This window comes from Rhea americana, unplaced genomic scaffold (genome assembly GCF_003343005.1).
Source record: "Rhea americana isolate MKP2758 unplaced genomic scaffold, rheAme1 scaffold_36, whole genome shotgun sequence".
Lineage (NCBI taxonomy): Eukaryota > Metazoa > Chordata > Aves > Rheiformes > Rheidae > Rhea > Rhea americana.
Genome location: NW_028186490.1, coordinates 4,306,365 through 4,325,538, shown reverse-complemented (window position 1 = coordinate 4,325,538; position 19,174 = coordinate 4,306,365). Strand labels below are relative to the sequence as shown.

Sequence of the window (19,174 nt, the reverse complement as noted above, 5' to 3'; positions counted from 1 at the left end):
AGCTTCGCCGGCCGCGTAACGGCCGCCGCCGCCGCCATCATGGTGAAGGAGCAGTTCAGGGAGACGGATGTGGCCAAGAAGATGTGAGTGGGGCGGGTGGCGCGGAGCCCGGCGCCACTGGGGGCTCTGCGCCGTGGGGGCGGGTGGGACTGCCGTTTCGCGGGCAGAAGCGCCCTGTGTGGGCGCGGGCGGGGCAGTGGCCGCGGCGGGGAGCTGAGCGCGGCTCTCCGCGGGCGGCTGGGGCCTTGCCCCGCAGGTGCAAAACAGGTCTGGCTTTAGGAGCTGTGCGGAAAGAAACGGCTTCGGCCGGGTTTTGAATCACCTTACCCTTTCGTGCGTTGTTTTCTGAACATATATTTGCGTGCATGTGCTTATAAACTTGTGTGTGTTTACACATATGTCCTTGTGACTTCTYGCATCCCAGAAGCCACATCTGCTTTGGGATGAAATCTCCAGAAGAGATGCGTCAGCAAGCGCACATTCAGGTGGTTAGCAAAAACTTGTACAGTCAGGACAACAATCACTCTCCCCTGCAGTATGGAGTACTTGACCATCGCATGGTGAGACCTGTTTTTTTCTTCTTTTTAATCTTTCTGTGGGCTTACTTGAAATAGTTAAAATGATGTGAGATGAAGAATGAAATTACCTATTCAGTAAAAAAATGTGCCAATATGTCTCTAGTTAAGTTGGAGAGATTGTCAGTTGCATTGGCTTCCCATGTTGTTCTGAACCTTGATATTTTACATCTACTCTCTTCTTGCTTTTGTATGGTTCAGGGAAGCACTCTTACAAGGCAGCAGAGAAATTTGTTCAGCTTGGTTGTTGGGAGACTCAGAGGCTCATCTACAGAATGTCTTACTGGGCTGTAGATCAGTTGTAACAGCTAGATGAGTTAATATTACTAACATCAGTAGGAAGTTTTGAGCTGAGTGTAATGCTACTGGAATGATTGTGATGCAGAGGGGAAAAGAAAGTGCTCTAGGTCTGCTGTCAAGATTACTGACTGCCTTTAGAACTGCTGTGGTATCTTCCATTTATTCGCTTAGTTGATAACTACTAAAACCTTTCATTTTTTTTCTTCCCTGAAGGGAACCAGTGAAAAAGACCGTCCCTGTGAAACTTGTGGAAAAAATCTAGCAGATTGTTTAGGACATTATGGGTACATTGACTTAGAACTGCCATGTTTCCATGTTGGATACTTCAAAGCTGTGATAGGCATCTTACAGGTAAATGTATTTGTGTTTCATAATCTGTATTACTGTGCACAAAGGAAATGATTAGAARAGCATGGTCACCTAGAGCATGTTGGCCGGGATCGCGTCCAGGTGGGTTGCGAATATCTGCAGAGAAGRCTCTGCAGCCTCTCTAGGCAAACTGTTGCAGTGCTCTGTCACCCTCACAGGAAAGAAGTTTTCCAGATGCARCTGTCTGTGTTTCAGTTTGGGCCCATTGCTTCTCGTCCTGTTGCTTGGCATCACTGAAAAGAGTTTAGTCCCATCCTCTTGACATCTTCCCTTAGGATATTTGTAGACATTGATAAGATCTCCTCTCAGTCTTCTCCGTGCTGAACAGGCCCAGCTCTTTCAATCTTCCCTCACAGGGGAGATGTTCCAGTCCCCGAATTATCTTCCTCGCCCACGCTGGACTGCCTCCAGTAGCTCCATGTCTCTGTTGTACTGGCAKCCCAGAACTGGGCACAGTGCTTGAGATGTGGCTTCACCAGGGCAGAGTAGAGAAGCAGGATCACCTCTCTGGACCTGCTGGCAACACTCTTCCTAATGCACCCCAGAATTGCATTGGCCTTCTTGGCCACAAGGGCACATTGCTGGCTCATGGTCAGCTTGTTGTCCACCAGCACTCCCAGTCCTTCTCTGCAGAGCTGCTCTCCAGCAGGTCAGCCCCCAGCTTGTACTGGTGCATGGGATTATTCCTCCCTAGGTGCAGGACCCTGCACTTCCCTTTGTTGAACTTCGTGAGGTTCCTCTCTGCCCAGCTCTCCAGCCTGTTGAGGTCCCTGTGAATGGCAGCACAGGCCTCTGGTGTACCAGACACTCCTCCCAGTTTTGTATTTCTGCAAACTTGTTGAGGAGGCACTTTGTCTCTTCATCCAGGCCATTGATGAATAAGTTGAAGAAGACTGGCCCCAGTACTGAGTCCTGGGGAATACCGCTAGCTGTATGCCTCCAAATAGACTTTGCACCACTGATCACAACCGTTTGAGCTCTGCCTTTCAGCCAGTTCTCAATCTGCCTCACTGTCCACTCATGTAATCCACATCTAACCCACCTATGATTCTCGAAACGTAGTAGTTTAGAATACCAAAATAAGGTTGTATTGTATATTTTATCAGTTCTTTATGCGTCTTGTGTATTGTAAAGTGCTTTTATGTAAGCATCAGTCTTACCATATGTGACCTCAGACTTACATAATCATTTATCCTTGCGCAATAGTTTGAAACAAATACATGAGTTGTACTTGCCATTTAGGACAGTCAAGTAAATCAGAGCCCTGTTTGCCTTGTATGGGTTTTTAAGATCCTGCAGAACTTGGACAACAATTTGCCTCATTGACCAGATTTTTTTTTTCATGTGCTTATTTTTGTTGCAGCCTACTGTATGTGGGTTGGTGTTTCAGCCAAAACCGTATACTTCACTCAGAAAGCTGCATATTGATAAAGAACYCAAGTTAGACTAGAACATGTTAATCTTGGTTTCTGTTACAACTTTGCATGTTTCTGTTAAACTTCGTTTACGTGTGTTTACATTTAAGATGATTTGCAAAACCTGTTGCCGTATCATGCTATCTGTGGAAGAAAAGAAGCAGTTTTTGGATTACCTAAAGCGACCTGGCCTTACATATCTTCAGAAAAGAGGTCTAAAAAAAAAGGTGTCTGAAAAGTGCCGAAAGAAAAACACTTGTCCTTACTGTGGTGCTTTTAATGGTGAGTGTTGGCATTAGTGACAGTTAGTGGTAGTTGTGTATGGTGCTGTTTTTTAACCTTGACATCTCTGGTAGGCACCAAAATCTTGACTATCTTTGTGCCACAGCTAATGATATTAGGAAACAGGCAGTTGCATTTTTAATTCCAAGTTTGTTCACATCTTATGTATGTGTATATAGACACTGTCCTAGTAGCTGATTTTATCTGATGTCGTATCCCTTTATGGCAATAACCAATACTTGATACTTGAATTATGGCAAAAAGCCTATTTAATATGTTCTTAAGAACACTGGAAGCTACTGTCAATGATAAATATCTTGGAAGCATTTGTAAACCTTGTAATTTTGACTGAACTTCACTTTTCATAATTATATTAAATCACCTTTTATAAGTTTAGAAGCTCTTGTCATCCTGTGGAAGGGTACGTTCTGCAGGTGTAGCTTGGAGTTTTCATGATGTTGAGTTACACTGGAATTTGTTCTTCACAGCAGAGTATCTTATGCAGTAAGATTTCATATTTGTTTTTAAAAACACATTTTCCTCATGTATGCTGATAAAGTAACACTGCTGTTAAGGGACATGCTGTGGTATTACGGATTTATAGTGAGTGGATAATTCATAACTTGCAGTAAAAATTTGCTATTTAAACTCATGAAAGTTCTGTTTGTATTGTTCTGATGATCAAAGATCTGAACAACTAGGAAGGGAGTTTCTTTGAGTGCCATGTGTATGTAAAGGGGCATACACATGGCACAATATCAGTTTACAAAATTAAGTGATAAATCAGTCTATTTCAAAAAAACAAAAAAACAAAAAAAAACTTGAGTTTGGAAAGCCTTTGTACTAGTCTATAGAAGTTTTACCAGTACTGCTGCCTGCATGAAATGAAAATACTTGTCAGATTTTTGCTGTAATTTAATTCCAAAATGACTTTAGAAGCTAATTGGATGGTGTGTATATATGGCACATCTCACCGGTTTTTARCATGGGAACTTTTACATTAAAAAAAAAATCTTTGCTGTGATTGAAGGAAAGGTGAATGAAAGTACRGGCTGAGAAAGAATACCCTCTTTCATCTTCAGAAGCCACATCATAATCAAGGCAAAATAAGCCAGCAATACAAGGAAGATGGCTCTGATTGTCCTCTTCTTGTTTTATGAATTTAGGAAACTGGTTAATAAAGTTGATGAACTTTTTATTTTATTATTGCATTCTCAGAAGGTATAAAATATATGTTTTTGGAAGAGTGGCTGACTTGTTTTCATAAATTTTTATTTTTAAAAAGCATTTGTTTGCTTGCAGGAACTGTGAAGAAGTGTGGTTTATTGAAAATAATACATGAAAAATACAAGACCAATAAGAAAGTGGTAGATCCAATAGTATCCACTTTCCTCCAGTCCTTTGAAACTGCCATAGAACATAATAAAGAAGTAGAATCCTTACTGGGAAGAGCTCAGGTAAATTTTATTATCACTTAAATTTCTTGCTAGTCTTTGTACATGAAATAACACTCCTTGAAGGCATTTAATGTAGCTGCTTAAGCCTTTTGGTGRTCTAAGTTTCTCACATACCAGATGGACAATTGAAGAATGTTTGTATCCATTGGAATAACATTAACCTTGAAAAATGAGAAACTTAGTGTGTTAGCATACTCTGATACATAGCTTTCTGTCTGTAAAGAGAGGGGATGTTTGAGCTGTAGTGCTAGGGATATGTAGCAGCTATGCAGAAATGATTCTTGGTATATGAAACTTCCATAAGCTAGAAAAGGGAGAAGAAATGTAGGCCCATGGAAACTTTGCACGTACTTGTAGATTTACTTTAAGTCTAGGATGATTACAGTACAAACTTTGTTGTTGTTGTAGTTGTTCTTTTGAACAGTACTGAGCAGTATTGAGAAGAGAGGCAATTTATCGGATAGACTTTTTGTTTCATTCAGTTTGGCATTGTGCGGAGTTCTGTTTCTTTCTGCACTTTGCAAGCCAGGCAGATTTTACTGTAGATAATGGAGCAGAAAAACTAATGAATATGTAAGTTTCTTACATTGGAGCAGTAGCTATACTGAGAAGAGAGAAATGAAATTTTAAAAACAAAATTTAGAAGAGGTGTTGATTTTCTTCTAATAAAATGAATATTTATAATCTACTACAAATTTGTTTTAAAAAGCTTACTGAGTTGGCTTTGGGAAGTGAGTGTGAAATGCTCTCAGTAACTTTTTTAAAAAAGGGAGTAACATGGTGAGAAGTAAACACTGATAGAGCAGAAAAAATCAAGGAGAGCAGACATTATTTGAGTATTTGAGAAACTAAAAATGTTGGTTCAGAATAAAAAATTTGAAACATCATTTTGTTTGCATTAATAGTAGTTCTCTGTCCTTTTTAAATACTTTTATGTGAACAATCAGTAAATAAGGGAAGGAGGGAAGGATTGAAAGTTGTTTTCATGATGATTTGTTCTCCCYATTCCCCAATGTATTTTGTAGGAAAACTTGAATCCGTTAGTAGTATTGAACCTCTTCAAAAGAATCCAGGCAGAAGATATCCCTCTGCTTCTGATGAACCCAGAAGCAGGTAAACCTTCAGATTTGATCCTCACACGACTCCTAGTGCCCCCACTGTGCATCAGACCCTCTGTTGTGAGTGACTTGAAGTCTGGCACCAATGAAGATGACTTGACTATGAAACTGACAGAGATCATTTTCCTCAATGATGTAATAAAAAAGGTGAGACACTGCTGCCTTTGAGAAGATTTGGTTAGAATTGAATATAGTAACTGATTTTACTTGTTTCACTGCTCGCAATCTAAAAAACAATCTACACTGCACAGCTATCTCATTCAACCTTTCATTAAAACAAGTAGGGAGACTTGCTTCAAATGGAGCTGGCTATCTGACTGTTCATGTTATCTTTTTGTAGTAATAGGACCTGCTGAAGATGCACTGGTGCCTTGGGAGAAGGTTGTTTTTCCTTTTTTAGTTCTGATCCATAAACTGTTGTCTTTTTTCCCTCATGGCAATTACACGTTTGAACGATCAGATACAGGAAAACATTCTATAATGTTTAGAAATTGCCCATTTACTTGCCATTCGAACTCGTCTTGTTCTTTGTAGGCTTTCCCATTTCTTTCTAAATTTTTTCCCTTTTTTTTTAATTTCACTATCTATTCTTGAGACAGGGCCTATCCTCTTGCCTTTATTATTAAAATGGGTGTAAAGTTTTCTTAATGCTATTTTCACAAGAACAAACACTTGTACTCATTATCAGAAACATTCTTTGCTAGTTTCATTTGTGTTGCTGTGTTTATTTTCTAAACTGACTTATTTTGTTTAGCATAGGATATCAGGAGCCAAAACACAGATGATTATGGAAGACTGGGACTTCCTTCAACTACAGTGTGCCCTGTACATCAACAGTGAGCTCTCTGGGATTCCTCTCAATATGGCACCTAAAAAATGGACTAGAGGTTTTGTTCAGAGACTGAAAGGAAAGCAAGGTTTGTCTGGAAAGTTGTTTTAATTAATTAATTAAGGCAGAAATATTTGCTATTGCAAAGCATCCCTGTGTTATTTTTGTGTTGTGCTCCTGTGATGTACTGTAAAAGTTGTTCTAATCTGCTATCCTAATGTGAATGCTTTTTTGCAGATAGCATTTTGAAAATGCATTTTTGTAAAATCATTTTAATTTGCTTATTTTTGTTAGGTCGGTTTAGAGGCAATCTGTCTGGAAAGCGAGTAGATTTCTCTGGCAGAACAGTCATTTCACCTGATCCTAACTTACGTATAGATGAAGTAGCAGTGCCTATACATGTTGCTAAAATACTAACCTTTCCTGAAAAGGTAAGCAGTCTAGAACCAAAGCCATTCCTATGTGTGTGTTTTTTTGTTTTTTTGTTTTTTTAACCYAGTAGCATTGTTGTCCCTGTTTATAACCTGAATGGAAAAGGAAAACAAAAAGAAGTAAATATAGCAGATTTATGTTCAACATGCTATTCAATGACACTTTGCTAGTTCCATTGCTGCTAGCAAGTGAAAATTGTAGTATCAGATGAATGCAAGTACTGTTGAGGCCCACTGCGTGTGAAGGGAGACATCAAGCGAGAATGTTAGTTTTGCTTSATATTTTTTAAACTTGCATATAGCTTCATATGTTCTTTGGTATACCTGTCTAAGGACTGTTTTGGTTTTTCTGTTTCTGAATTTACTTCCYGGATTTTTCATTTAATTTCCCTCTGATATGCTGCTCTAAGATCAACTTAAAATTTTCTCCTCTGTCCTACCTGTTTCTTTCAGCTGGAGGCTGTGTTTGGGGGGTGGGATTGTTAGTTAATCCCAAAATTTGAAAACACAAAACACCAGAAAAAGCAAGAGGTCCAGAAGTGTGTTTTACTTATTAGTGATTGAAGTCTTTATGCAACAGGTGAATAAAGCAAATATAAATTTTATGAGAAAACTTGTCCGAAATGGTCCTGATGTTCATCCTGGCGCCAACTTCATTCAGCAAAGGCACACTCAGATGAAAAGGTACTGTGCTTATTGTAATGATTCATTTCTCTTCATCAGCTTGTTGTTACTGATGTGTGAAACCAGTTACATATATATATATATATATAGAGAGAGATATATATATGTATGTATGTATATATATAGGGATTAATACTATTTTTTATTTTTTAATATCCTTCATAAATGACTAATAAAAATTTGTCATCTAAAAAGAGCTTGTACAATAAACCTGAGCAGATAATCCATGGGATTTAAACTTAAGTGCCATGCCATACTAATGATAGTGAACTGCAATTAGATTGCTTTAGGATTGATTATTTTTTATTTGGTGTAATATAATAAAGGCTACAATACTATGGTAATGTAGGAACTTGGATGAGATCTGTATTTTGGCAAATACTGAGAGGCACAGTGCAGAGATAGGTGAATGGCTCTACTTTATTGTTTTCATTAGCAATTGGGATCTAGGGGGTTGGCTTAACACTGCTGTCTCCTGTACTGTGAGCTCTGGAGCTTTGCAGTTTAATGATGGGTGGAAGCAGGCAGTGTGGAGCGCTTTGTACTGGCTGCTGTTATGTAAGGGCTAATCTGCAGTCAGTTTATGGATAGTAAGATGTGACCGTGTATCAGTGAAACCCCTTATTTTCTGATACGGTTACAAATTTTCATGTTTTTATGGCTAGTTTTTTTCTGACTTGTAGTAATAACACTGCTTTTGTTAATTAACATTGCAAATTCATTAATTATTTAAAACTATAACAGGACTGGTGTTTTATCTTCTAGTCATTGCAATACAAATACTCCAACGTTTTTAATGGAAGAATTTACATTATAAACACAGTTTCTTTTCAGTTTTCTTTATATCTTTTTGACTTTATTTCTTCTGTCTCTATTGCCATGTGTTACTGTAAGATTTTTGAAATACGGGAACCGAGAAAAGATGGCACAGGAGCTGAAGTTTGGTGATACTGTGGAGAGGCATCTTATAGATGGTGATATAGTACTCTTCAACCGACAACCATCTCTACACAAGCTGAGYATCATGGCTCACATTGTAAGTGCACACACAGTCTAGCGTAGAGTTAGTGCATCACCTGAATCTTAGGTGCTTTACCTTTGCTGATATTTATCTCTTACACAAACAAAAATAAACAACTTCTGCTGAAACATTGCATGGGGAGGATCGTAAATTCAGTGCATGTGTGGTTTTGCATGGGAATTGAAGTGTAACTGGGCAGAATTCTATCTGGATGATTCTGTTAATAGCCGTAATTGATCTTAGTATCCGTGCTTGCATAGGCATTTCATTTTGCAGAGTAGATGTGATCCCTACAAAGCATGCTGTGTTCTGTGATTTGTGTAAGTGCTTCRTAATTGAGGTTAGTAGTTACATTTGTGTAACGTAACCTGTTTCTGTTAGTTCCTGGTCAATGTAATCATTTAATCAGAAATTTTGACTTACATCTAAGGTAAAAATACAAGGAGACATTCAGGTATGTTTTTTATCTTTTAATGTGCTTGACTGTGTAATTCATTGCTTTTTCTTCTTTTGCAGGCTAGAGTAAAACCTCATAGGACATTCAGGTTTAATGAATGTGTCTGTACACCATACAATGCAGATTTTGATGGAGATGAGATGAACCTTCACCTTCCTCAGACAGAAGAAGCAAAAGCAGAAGCACTTGTTCTAATGGGGGTATGTAGATCATATTGCTGTTGGGATTTTTTTTAGTGGCAGATGAACTATGCCTTGTACCTTACATGTAAATAATGTGTAGATTTGTAAAATTTGAAAACATCATTTAGCTACCTTGATGAGGATAATGCTAAACTGTGAAGCTGCTTAAAAGTATGCAGAAGAGAATTTAGAATAAATTAAGGCTCTTTAAATACCTCCGTAGTCCATTAGCCATGTATTTAGACTCCACTGGCAGTGATTTTAAGTAAGAGCATGTGTTTAGRTGTTTCTACCTGACTATCGTTAGTAATAGTGAGCACTGCCAAAGTAGGATGGTTCCCTTACCAGGTTCATATTTTGCCTTCCCCTCTGACATCCCAGCAATTTTGGGCTATCAGATCAATTGGAAGTGAGGCAATAATAGTGTGATGGTACTGGAGCAATATTTATCAGAGAAGACAGGAGACAGTAGGCTCATACGATGGAACAGAGAGAGAAAGGATAGTAGATGAAGAGGGATCTGATAGTTCTTTCTATTGATCTGTGATGTGTGAGTGAAGTCAGTAGCAACACTATGAGAATTTTTCCAGTTCATTGTTTGTTTCTTTAGGGCGCTGTTGAGTAGCAAATGCAATATCAATCTTTTGAAAAGTGTAATCTTTTTGTTTCTTATGTCATATAGACTAAAGCAAACTTGGTAACACCAAGAAATGGAGAACCCTTAATTGCTGCTATTCAAGATTTCCTTACAGGTATGTACATAAGTTCATTTTTGAGCTGTGTGATTTCACAGTTGTTTGTTTTGTTGTTGTTTCATAATCACTGGGGGAATTTTTAAAAAAATCTAGAAAGGATTTACAACTGAAGCTCTCTAATCTTTTATCACTTTGTACACTAAGTGGATAACCAGCATCAGAATGAAATCGTTAATACCAAATATGCAATAGCTTTTAAATTTAACCTAGTTTTAATGTTAGATTAATCTTTTTTTTTACAATCTAGGTGCATATCTTCTTACACTAAAAGATACCTTTTTTGATCGAGCCAAAGCCTGTCAAATTATTGCTTCTATCCTAGTCGGCAAGGATGAAAAGATTAAAGTTCGCCTTCCACCGCCAGCAATCTTAAAGGTGTGTCAAAGTATTTTTCTTTTTCTAATCCATGGTAGTGTTCTCAACAGAGAATTTCAGTGACAGTTCTTGTTTGCTCTGACATTGGCACTGTGTCAGATATTGTAAGGCATAAAGAGTGAAAATCCAGGGTCAAAGCTATGCGGAAGGAGTTCAATGCCTGAGGCTGAGCAAAGTTGACCTTGCATGGTGTGGTCCAGATGCTATAATCCATCAGCTATCACCAACTAGTGCGTATTCCTTCAGGGTTAAAGCAGAGTTTTTCTTCTATCTTGCTACCATCAGACAGGCTACCTTGCTATTGATGATCAGTAGAAGGTGCACCATTTTTAAAAACCTGTGGAGACTAATATGGGGCTAAGTGGAGAAACCACATTAATCTGTGGGTACCCTGAAGCAATGTGTTGGAATCCTGGACAATTCCAAGTTCCAGTATTCCAACACTAAGAGATGTCACATCTGTGAAATAATGTTTTAACTGTTAATCTGGAAAAGTGTTAAAGGTGTAAAGATGATGATTGCTATGTGACTTCTGGTACATCATGTGCATGAAAATTTGTTGTGAAGGACAAACTATTTGTGTATTAGTCGCAAACTTTGAAGAGTGCTATAGTATCATTTGTTAGATGAGATCAGTGTCTGTTAAGCCTTCATTCGCATACTTTTAAGGGTGGCTTTATTTGATTGATTTTCCATTTGAAGCAAATGTTATTGTTTGGAGAGAGAACTGATATATTTTGTAACTTGCTGAATACTCATGAAGAACCAGCATGTACTTGTTTATACCTTTTACTAGATGTTAAAATTGCTGTAAGTGTAATATATTCCTGGAAATTTCCTTAACTGTTAGCAAAGTAAAACTGGAGCATCAAAGAATAATACTTCAAGCAAGGTCAAAGCATTTATGGGCAGTATCTAAGGTGAATTTTATAAATGTATGTAAACTATAATTTACAGCCAAGAGCAGTGATTCTCTGACTGCTTCTCTCAAATCAAATAAATAATTTTGTCACTGCATGTCACTACTGCTAGTGTAGTAACACTAGTATAGTAACTAAACAACTTATGTTTTACCACAGTTGAGTGAAATACATAACTATATGAATGTTTAACCTCATAAAAATTTAATCAGAAGGCACTATATAATGAAGGAAATACAAACATGGCATCCAGTTTTGGAAATTAAATGGCAGTACCATTATCATTTTCTTCCTTTATTTTGATCAGAGGGAGAAGTATGGCAGTTAGAAGGAGTAATAGACCCTGTTTTCATGCATGCACTTACTCTTATTTAAAAGATAACAATTCAGAGTCAGTGCTTTTTTATTTATAGAAATGCATAATAGCTCTCCTATTCAAAGGAAAGCTATCATGCACTTCTATAAATGTAATTCAGAATCTAAYGGTTCAGTGTAGAAAACAAAATTTTACAATTAAAATCTTTCTGCTATTTTACTATAGTTGTATTATAAAACTTCCAACCTTAAGTTTTGTCCTTTTGTTCTTTTAAGCCTGTAACACTGTGGACAGGAAAACAGGTTTTCAGCCTTATTCTCAAACCTAGTGATGACTGTCCTGTAAAAGCCAATCTGCGAACCAAGGGCAAACAATATTGTGGCAAAGGAGAAGACCTGTGTTTCAATGATTCTTGTGAGTGACACTTCTGAAGTTTTGTTTTAGAACTCTTCAGAGAAGCTGTACAGATTGCTTTGAGTTTGTTGCTACTGAGCTCTCTCGTGGAGTTGAAGCAGTGTTTCGCATAGTGTTCTTGAAATGAAAATTAAATTGTGCATTTTTTCAAAACATTGGAGTCATACTGAATGTCAAAGAAAAGACATGAATGGTTTCTTGTAATAAAACTTCTTTTATATGATTCTAGGCTTGTAGTGATGCTAATGCAGTATTTAGAGGTAAGAAAGACAAAGATAAGGAAAACGAAGAAGCTTAAAGTGGCCGTGCAGAAGGCAAACGGGAAAATTCAGTATCTCAAGTGGGAGGTAGTGATGCTGGGATTAACAGTCAAACACTGAAAAGATTAAAGATATGAAGGGAAGATGGGAATCTCTAAGAAGTCAAACCCCTATATCCTTTCGGTTAGGGAAGTCAGAGTGGTAGCAAAGAAGCAAAGGTTGAAAGCCTTGTAAGAGATGAACAAGGCTTGGCTGGTTAATAATTTAATTCATGTAGTAACAGTTGGGAAAAAAACTTGAGCRGGCAGTATTAGTTTAACTCTTCACTGCTTGGAAGTGTGAGTTAAGGAACCTAGGGAGGAACCATTGATTTACATTGCATACCGACATTATGTGCCTGGTCAGGCATGTAGCCTTGATGTGAGGACTCAAATCCACTCTGTWCCAGATTCTGAGAGATTTCCTTAGAAGGCACAGGCACTCAGTGGTTGTGAACATGGTTGTAAATGTGATGGCACATTTTTTTCACCCTGGATGGAATGCAGAGGTGAGCAAAGCAAGCCTGATGTTCTTGTCTGAACATAAAGCCATATTCCTTTTTCCATCGGCTTTACGTTTTAAGATATATGGGCAGAATTTCCATTTTATGAGGTTAACAGTAGAAAATGATTGAGAAAACCTTTGGATTTCACTGATGGGTCTGTTCAGTTCTCTGAAATAAATTCATTTCTAAAGCAACACTAATTCCATTCAGAAAATTGTGCAAATTCTCTGAGGTGTCATTAAATTTTGGTATTATATTTTCATTGTATGTAATAATTTTTTGGTTGTAGTTCAGCAAGTTGATTACCTAAATTCATATTGAATATACTGAGCATATAGTGTGCAAACATCAGAGCATTCTGCAGAAAATGATTTAAATTGGGTCCAAACATAAAATACATATATATGCCAGTTTTTCTTTGAGAGATGCATAATGAAATTGAGAATGAACATGTACTGCTTTCATTAAAAATCTGTCTAAAGTTCATGTTTAGAAGATACTTTTTAATTGCTTAAAGGCTAAAGTTTGTAAGGAAGATTCAGTACCTGAATTACAGGTTCCTGAGGAAGCAAAAGGAACCCAAGGGGTGCAGCATATACAGGGTCTTTGAATAAGAAAATTGCAACCTCCCTTCTGAAATTTTACTGCTCTAAGTAAAAAATAATAAAAAAAATCCGGGCTCTTTAGTTCATTAAGTAGCATCATGGACTTTATTTCTGGAAGATTAAGACTGATTGATTGAAATCCTTGTTTTGGTCAGTGAAATGAAGTTTCTTTTGGGGTGTTTTTTGCTTGATTTTTAGATTATTAACATAAAGGATTATTCTTAGTGTTTCTTAGAAGTATTAAATTGGATAAATTGCCATTCTAAGGAGGGAGGGAAATAGAGAAATGTTAATGTAGGTTAACATATGGTAAATATATGCCTCTGGGTTTTATTAGCTTCGTGAACAAAGCTTTTATTTTRCAACATGCTTCATAATTTATTGCTAGAGTTTAAGTACTATTTTAAAAATGACTGATTCTTTTTGGCTTCTAGATGTCACAATTCAGAATAGCGAGTTAATGAGTGGCAGTATGGACAAAGGAACCTTAGGATCAGGATCCAAGAACAATATCTTCTATATCTTGCTGAGAGACTGGGGTCAGGTGGAAGCTGCAGATGCCATGTCACGGCTAGCCAGGCTTGCTCCTGTCTATCTTTGTAAGTAATGGGGGAAGTACATTTCTTTGTAAAAACAGTGTTTTAAGGCTGAAATACAGAACAATCAAGCATGGTTTAAGCAATCATGCTTAAAATATGGTGTAATCTGTTTAAAAAATAAGCTAATTGCAAAGCTAGTAGAAACACTGAAATAACTGATGTGTGTGCACTTAAAGTGTATGATTTGCATCATAATAGCAAGAATAATAAAGGTCACGATGGTAACATTTCCTGTTTTTATTTGTATTTTCTCTTTATGAAACTGAGCTAGTAGAATTGTCTTGTTTTTTTACTGTAGCTAACCGTGGCTTTTCCATTGGAATTGGTGATGTTACCCCTGGGCAGGGCCTGCTAAAAGCTAAGTACGAACTGCTGAATGCTGGCTATAAGAAATGTGATGAGTATATTGAAGCTCTGAATACTGGCAAGCTGCAGCAGCAGCCTGGCTGTACTGCAGAAGAGACACTAGAGGTAAAAGTTTTAAATTAAATCAATATGTGTTTATAGTAGAGACTTCATCAATGAATTCCTATTCAGTTTTGAAGCTCAAAGCTGTCTGCTGAAGCTTAAAGTTTTGAGTGAATAGGATTCTTATGTATTCAACTTTAATTGTTTGAATCTGTCTAGGCTTAACATTTAGATGCATTCATATGAATGGATTAGGGCCACTTGGGGCTGCTGTTGTAGCTGTTCTCGATTTTTATGCTCTTCAAGAACATGAAAAATGGCAGTTAGATACTGAATGCTGTGATCCTCCCACCCTGCTGGAAGTATTGGGGTAGCATGTAAAATAAGAAAATTACACAGCCAAACAGAGTGGAGTTAATGTTACATTTACTAAGTAAGTTAATAACCAATAGTAACACCAATGAATCTAATCCAAAAAGAAAAATACTCGTTTAGTTACAATTCTGTCTTTATGCAAATGTTTTCTTGTGCTTTATTAGGGCAAAACTTGAGTGGACTTCATGGACTTCAGTTCTCTCTCTCTTTTTTTTTTTTTTTTTTTTTTTTTTGGGGGGGGGGGGAGGAATTTTGATGAAGAGCAATGACTGCCCAAAAGCTTAAAGACAGGGACCTAATGGAGACCTAACAGGTTGAACTGAAGAATACTCTTTTCATTGTCTTTAATCGTTTTATACATTTGTCCTCTTGGATACTAAACGTCTAGGAGATGTGTTGTATTACTTTTTTTGTAAAGTCACCTCCACTTTGTGTTTAGCTATTGCCACAGTTGTGCAGTTAGTTAAAACTGGTACTCTCTGACTGAAGAGTCTTGCAGTCTTTCTCTCCTCCTCTTCTTCCTCTTTTTGGTGTATGTCCTAGAACATTTTTTTGATACAGTTGTTAAGCTCTTAACAATTGGAGATATCAGCATTGCATATGCTGTCCAGAATCACTTTTTGTGATGGTCTTTACATGTAGCACAATGAGACTTACAACTTAGTTTGACGATTGGTCTAACTAGCTTAAGCTAGTGATGCTGCCAAAAGAGGCTATCATGCCTCAGCTACCCTTGTCTTCTAGCAAAGAATTTTTACACAGCAAACTATGGTTATTTGAGTTATAAGTCGTATCTTGTTTTACTCAAAGCAAACATATAGATTTCTTTCTTTTTATTCTGTTTTTAATTTCTTCTTGACTGTTGAAGGTATTAGTACCAAGCGAGAGGGTACTGTTTGTGTATGGTATTTTTAACTAAAGCTATATCTCTGAATTCTTGGATTCTAGGCCTTAATCCTTAAAGAACTCTCTGTTATCAGAGATCATGCTGGCAGTGCCTGTCTCAGGGAACTGGACAAGAGCAACAGTCCCCTTATCATGGCTCTCTGTGGTTCTAAAGGTAGGACTCCCTAAGCTTTGAAATTAGATTGCTGCCTCCATCACTGTTCTCAGAATTGCTTGTGTTCCTATTATAGCCTGTTTTGTACAAGTAGTCAGATGCACATTTATTGAATTTATGTCATATATGTTTGGAGTGACTCTTCTCAATAAATACACATTGGCTATGGTTAATTGAAATCAATTTGCTATATTTGTAGCATGTTTAGATTTCTGATACAAGATGAAAAGCATCCTTCTGGTACTTCAGATGTTCTTAAGACTTGATTTAATCAGTAAAAAAAAGATTTCGGCTGTACCTTTTGCCTCAGAAAGCAATATCACATAGAAAATCAATGAGAAACGATACCTTAAGAATTAGAGATGTCTTTAGTCATTTTCACTGCTTTACTTCTAAAGGACCATCTGTGTAGTGGATATTATTTTATACTCAGATTGTCTGAGCTTTCTTTTGTTTTCTTTATGAACTYGAAGAAATCATTTAACTGCTCTACCTTTCTTTATCCATCTCTAATAATTGTGGAAAGCCTCAGGATGAGGCTTTTATATTCCTGAAAAGATATTGAGATCTAAGAAGAAGAATAAACTAGGGGGATAATTTGGGAGAGGGGAAACAAATCATGTGACTTGATTCTCCAGGACTTAGTTTGTCACAGGAATCTTGGTAGAAGCTGACCCCTTCATAAAATATTTTAAAATACTGTAAAATGTGTTTGATGAAGAAATTGTGAAGCAAAATATATAGATCAGGATCATGGGTTGTATAAACTGCAATACCTAATGCAAAACAGGATAATGTACAGCCTGTAATCAGATACTGGTGGCATGAATGTCTGTGACCCAAAAGGAAAAATAAAAAGGGTTTTCTATATAATAGACTAACTTAGTTGTTGTCAGTCTCTTTGCAAATACTTAAATAATAGGACAAGTAACAGAAAAGTGTGGTTACCTGTTCTGAAGACATTTTGAAAGAATTTCAAAGCTGAATGCTAGATCTTTGTAAAAGTGAAGACAGCTCAGTCTTTGGAGGAGCATTGATACTCTTCATTTGTGAGTGCGGTATTTTTCATTTTCTTTTCAGGTTCCTTCATTAACATATCCCAGATGATTGCTTGTGTAGGTCAGCAGGCTATCAGTGGGTCACGAGTTCCTGATGGATTTGAGAACAGATCCTTGCCTCACTTTGAGAAACATTCTAAGGTAAATTTGTATACTTGCAGTATTTTGTAAAGAAAGAAAAATAGGTTGTTAACACCATTTTAAGTGGGACACATGATAGGGTATGGTGTGTCATAGCATGGTGAAGGAAAAGCAACATATCCAGTGAATGTAAAGTGTTTTGAATGTGAATCACGAGTTAAGAGCAATGTTGTCAGTTTCCATAGAAAGTTTGATTAGTTTGAATTTTTACAGCTCAACTTTCCTATTTCTGAAAGATAGACCTTTCAAATTTAGTAATTTTAAACTAAGTCTGATACATTTTTAGTGCAATAATTTGTTAAAACYTCTTTTTACATTCTGTTTCAGTGCACTAGAACTTTTCAGGACAACTGTTAGCTGGACATTGAAATTTTTAGTCAGGTGTAACATACCAGATAAACTATTCTAGAATTTGGTTTATTTCTTTTTCCACTAAGATAGATATCATGGGCTACTTTAAACATGCTGCATTTGAATCCTGTTCTRCATGGATCAGTGAGGAATATGCASTTGTTAATACAATTCAGATTTTTTTTTCYTTTAAAAATTGGTATCTGAAATCTAGTTATCTATAGAGAAGGTTCCAAGGACTAGCCATCATTCTGATTAGAATGCGTTAGTCAGCTGTTGATGGTAGCCATGGCACTTGCATGTCGTATTTTCAGCTTCTGAATTCTGTAACATGAAACCCTTTCTTTCCTGAATGAATTAAGAGAGAAATAAAACTTCATGGGTTATATGAGAAGGAAGAAGTCATAACTTTTAACTCTAGCTTTGTTAGAGATGTAAGAAACACTACTTGTTAAATAACAGCACAAAATGRTCTTCTAAGATGAAACTCCTGGTAGCCTATAACATTGTTTTATGTGATCATATGGTCAGCTTTGTTGCTTGGCTTAAAGGGATGTCTGCGTGAAGTCCATTGGCCCGAATTCTTTATCGGTAGTGAAAGCCAGCCACTCAAAAGAGTTAGTTATGTACACACCTTCACTTTGTTATATTCTCTATAGATTCCTTATTCTTCAGCACTGTTAATGCCTTTGCTATACTACTACAGAATTAATGTTCATATCATCATTTCATTTCTTGAAACATTAAGGGAGACTGAAGTGTTAGTTTAGTGTAGTGTTTGCAAGAAATGGATGGAAGCATGGTAAGACTTGAATGTGGAGAAATAAAATCTTATCTAATATAACTTGGGAAAAACTAGACAGGGTTTTGAAGACTTTATTCAGAACTAAAATGAACATTGAACTTAGGGGTTAGGTTTAGCTCAGTTGGTTAGAGCATGGTGCTAATAATGCCAAGGTAATGGGTTCAATCCCCATATGGGCCACTTGTTTGAGGGTTGGACTAGATGATCTCCAGAGGTCCCTTCCAACCTTACCAATTCTATGATTCTAAATACAAGTTGAGACAAGTGCTTTCTATTTAATTTTATATTTATCAACTAACTTTCTGAAAAAATTTAGGCCCCTTAAAGTACACATTTTTTTGTTGCAGGCATACAGGATGTACACTGTATATTAATCTTTTTTTTCCACTCTTCTGTGTAGCTTCCAGCAGCAAAAGGGTTTGTTGCTAATAGCTTCTATTCTGGATTGACTCCTACTGAATTTTTCTTCCATACCATGGCTGGTCGAGAAGGTCTGGTTGATACAGCTGTAAAAACTGCTGAAACTGGATATATGCAGGTAGCTGTCAGTAGAATGGGAGTATTACCAATTTTGCAAAAGGAGGATATGTGTTTTGGTATGTGTTTTGTAGGATGGGGAAGATGAAGTGCGTGTAGTTGTTTTTTTTTTTTTTAATGTAATGGAGAGTATATTGTGAAATATTTGAATTTGCTCTATTGTCTGTAGACACTTCAGGCAATGGCACAGGTGTCTTGTTCCTATACTTAGTCTCTAGAGTTCAGTGAAAACAATTAAGTAATATTTTAAGTAATATTAAAGTACTATGGCTTTTACTTTTAAATATAGTTCTCTTTCCAGGCTTACAGGCAGTAGAAAAGCCCAGGCAACGTGATGTTGGGAAAATAATTCAAGTACATGCAAGTAGTTTTACAAAGAGAGAAATCGTTTCTGTTGGGGTGACTAGCTAATTTGACTCTCTGTCTGCAAATTTAAAGGACTATGCGTGTTTGTGTGTGTACACATGTGTATATGTATGTGTGTATGTGTGTGTGTACATACACACACACATATRTATACACATATATATG

General features: G+C 36.9%; 1 protein-coding gene across 2 annotated transcripts in view; it reads left to right on the top strand.

Moving 5' to 3' along the window:
- Nucleotides 1-6: 6 nt before the first annotated feature.
- The window catches only part of POLR3A (RNA polymerase III subunit A), a 38,538-nt gene continuing 19,370 nt past the window's right edge, over nucleotides 7-19,174 (top strand). For both annotated transcript variants that reach the window (XM_085312306.1, XM_085312305.1), the window contains exons 1-19: nucleotides 7-83; nucleotides 425-560; nucleotides 1,089-1,226; nucleotides 2,770-2,941; nucleotides 4,244-4,398; nucleotides 5,424-5,663; nucleotides 6,271-6,433; nucleotides 6,640-6,776; nucleotides 7,357-7,460; nucleotides 8,355-8,496; nucleotides 8,998-9,138; nucleotides 9,803-9,872; nucleotides 10,123-10,250; nucleotides 11,762-11,900; nucleotides 13,744-13,908; nucleotides 14,207-14,379; nucleotides 15,640-15,751; nucleotides 16,832-16,950; nucleotides 18,507-18,644. In XM_085312306.1, coding sequence (XP_085168432.1) covers nucleotides 40-83; nucleotides 425-560; nucleotides 1,089-1,226; nucleotides 2,770-2,941; nucleotides 4,244-4,398; nucleotides 5,424-5,663; nucleotides 6,271-6,433; nucleotides 6,640-6,776; nucleotides 7,357-7,460; nucleotides 8,355-8,496; nucleotides 8,998-9,138; nucleotides 9,803-9,872; nucleotides 10,123-10,250; nucleotides 11,762-11,900; nucleotides 13,744-13,908; nucleotides 14,207-14,379; nucleotides 15,640-15,751; nucleotides 16,832-16,950; nucleotides 18,507-18,644 — 2,616 coding nt within the window. In that variant the 5' untranslated portion in view covers nucleotides 7-39. The remainder of the gene's footprint in view (nucleotides 84-424; nucleotides 561-1,088; nucleotides 1,227-2,769; nucleotides 2,942-4,243; nucleotides 4,399-5,423; nucleotides 5,664-6,270; nucleotides 6,434-6,639; nucleotides 6,777-7,356; nucleotides 7,461-8,354; nucleotides 8,497-8,997; nucleotides 9,139-9,802; nucleotides 9,873-10,122; nucleotides 10,251-11,761; nucleotides 11,901-13,743; nucleotides 13,909-14,206; nucleotides 14,380-15,639; nucleotides 15,752-16,831; nucleotides 16,951-18,506; nucleotides 18,645-19,174) is intronic.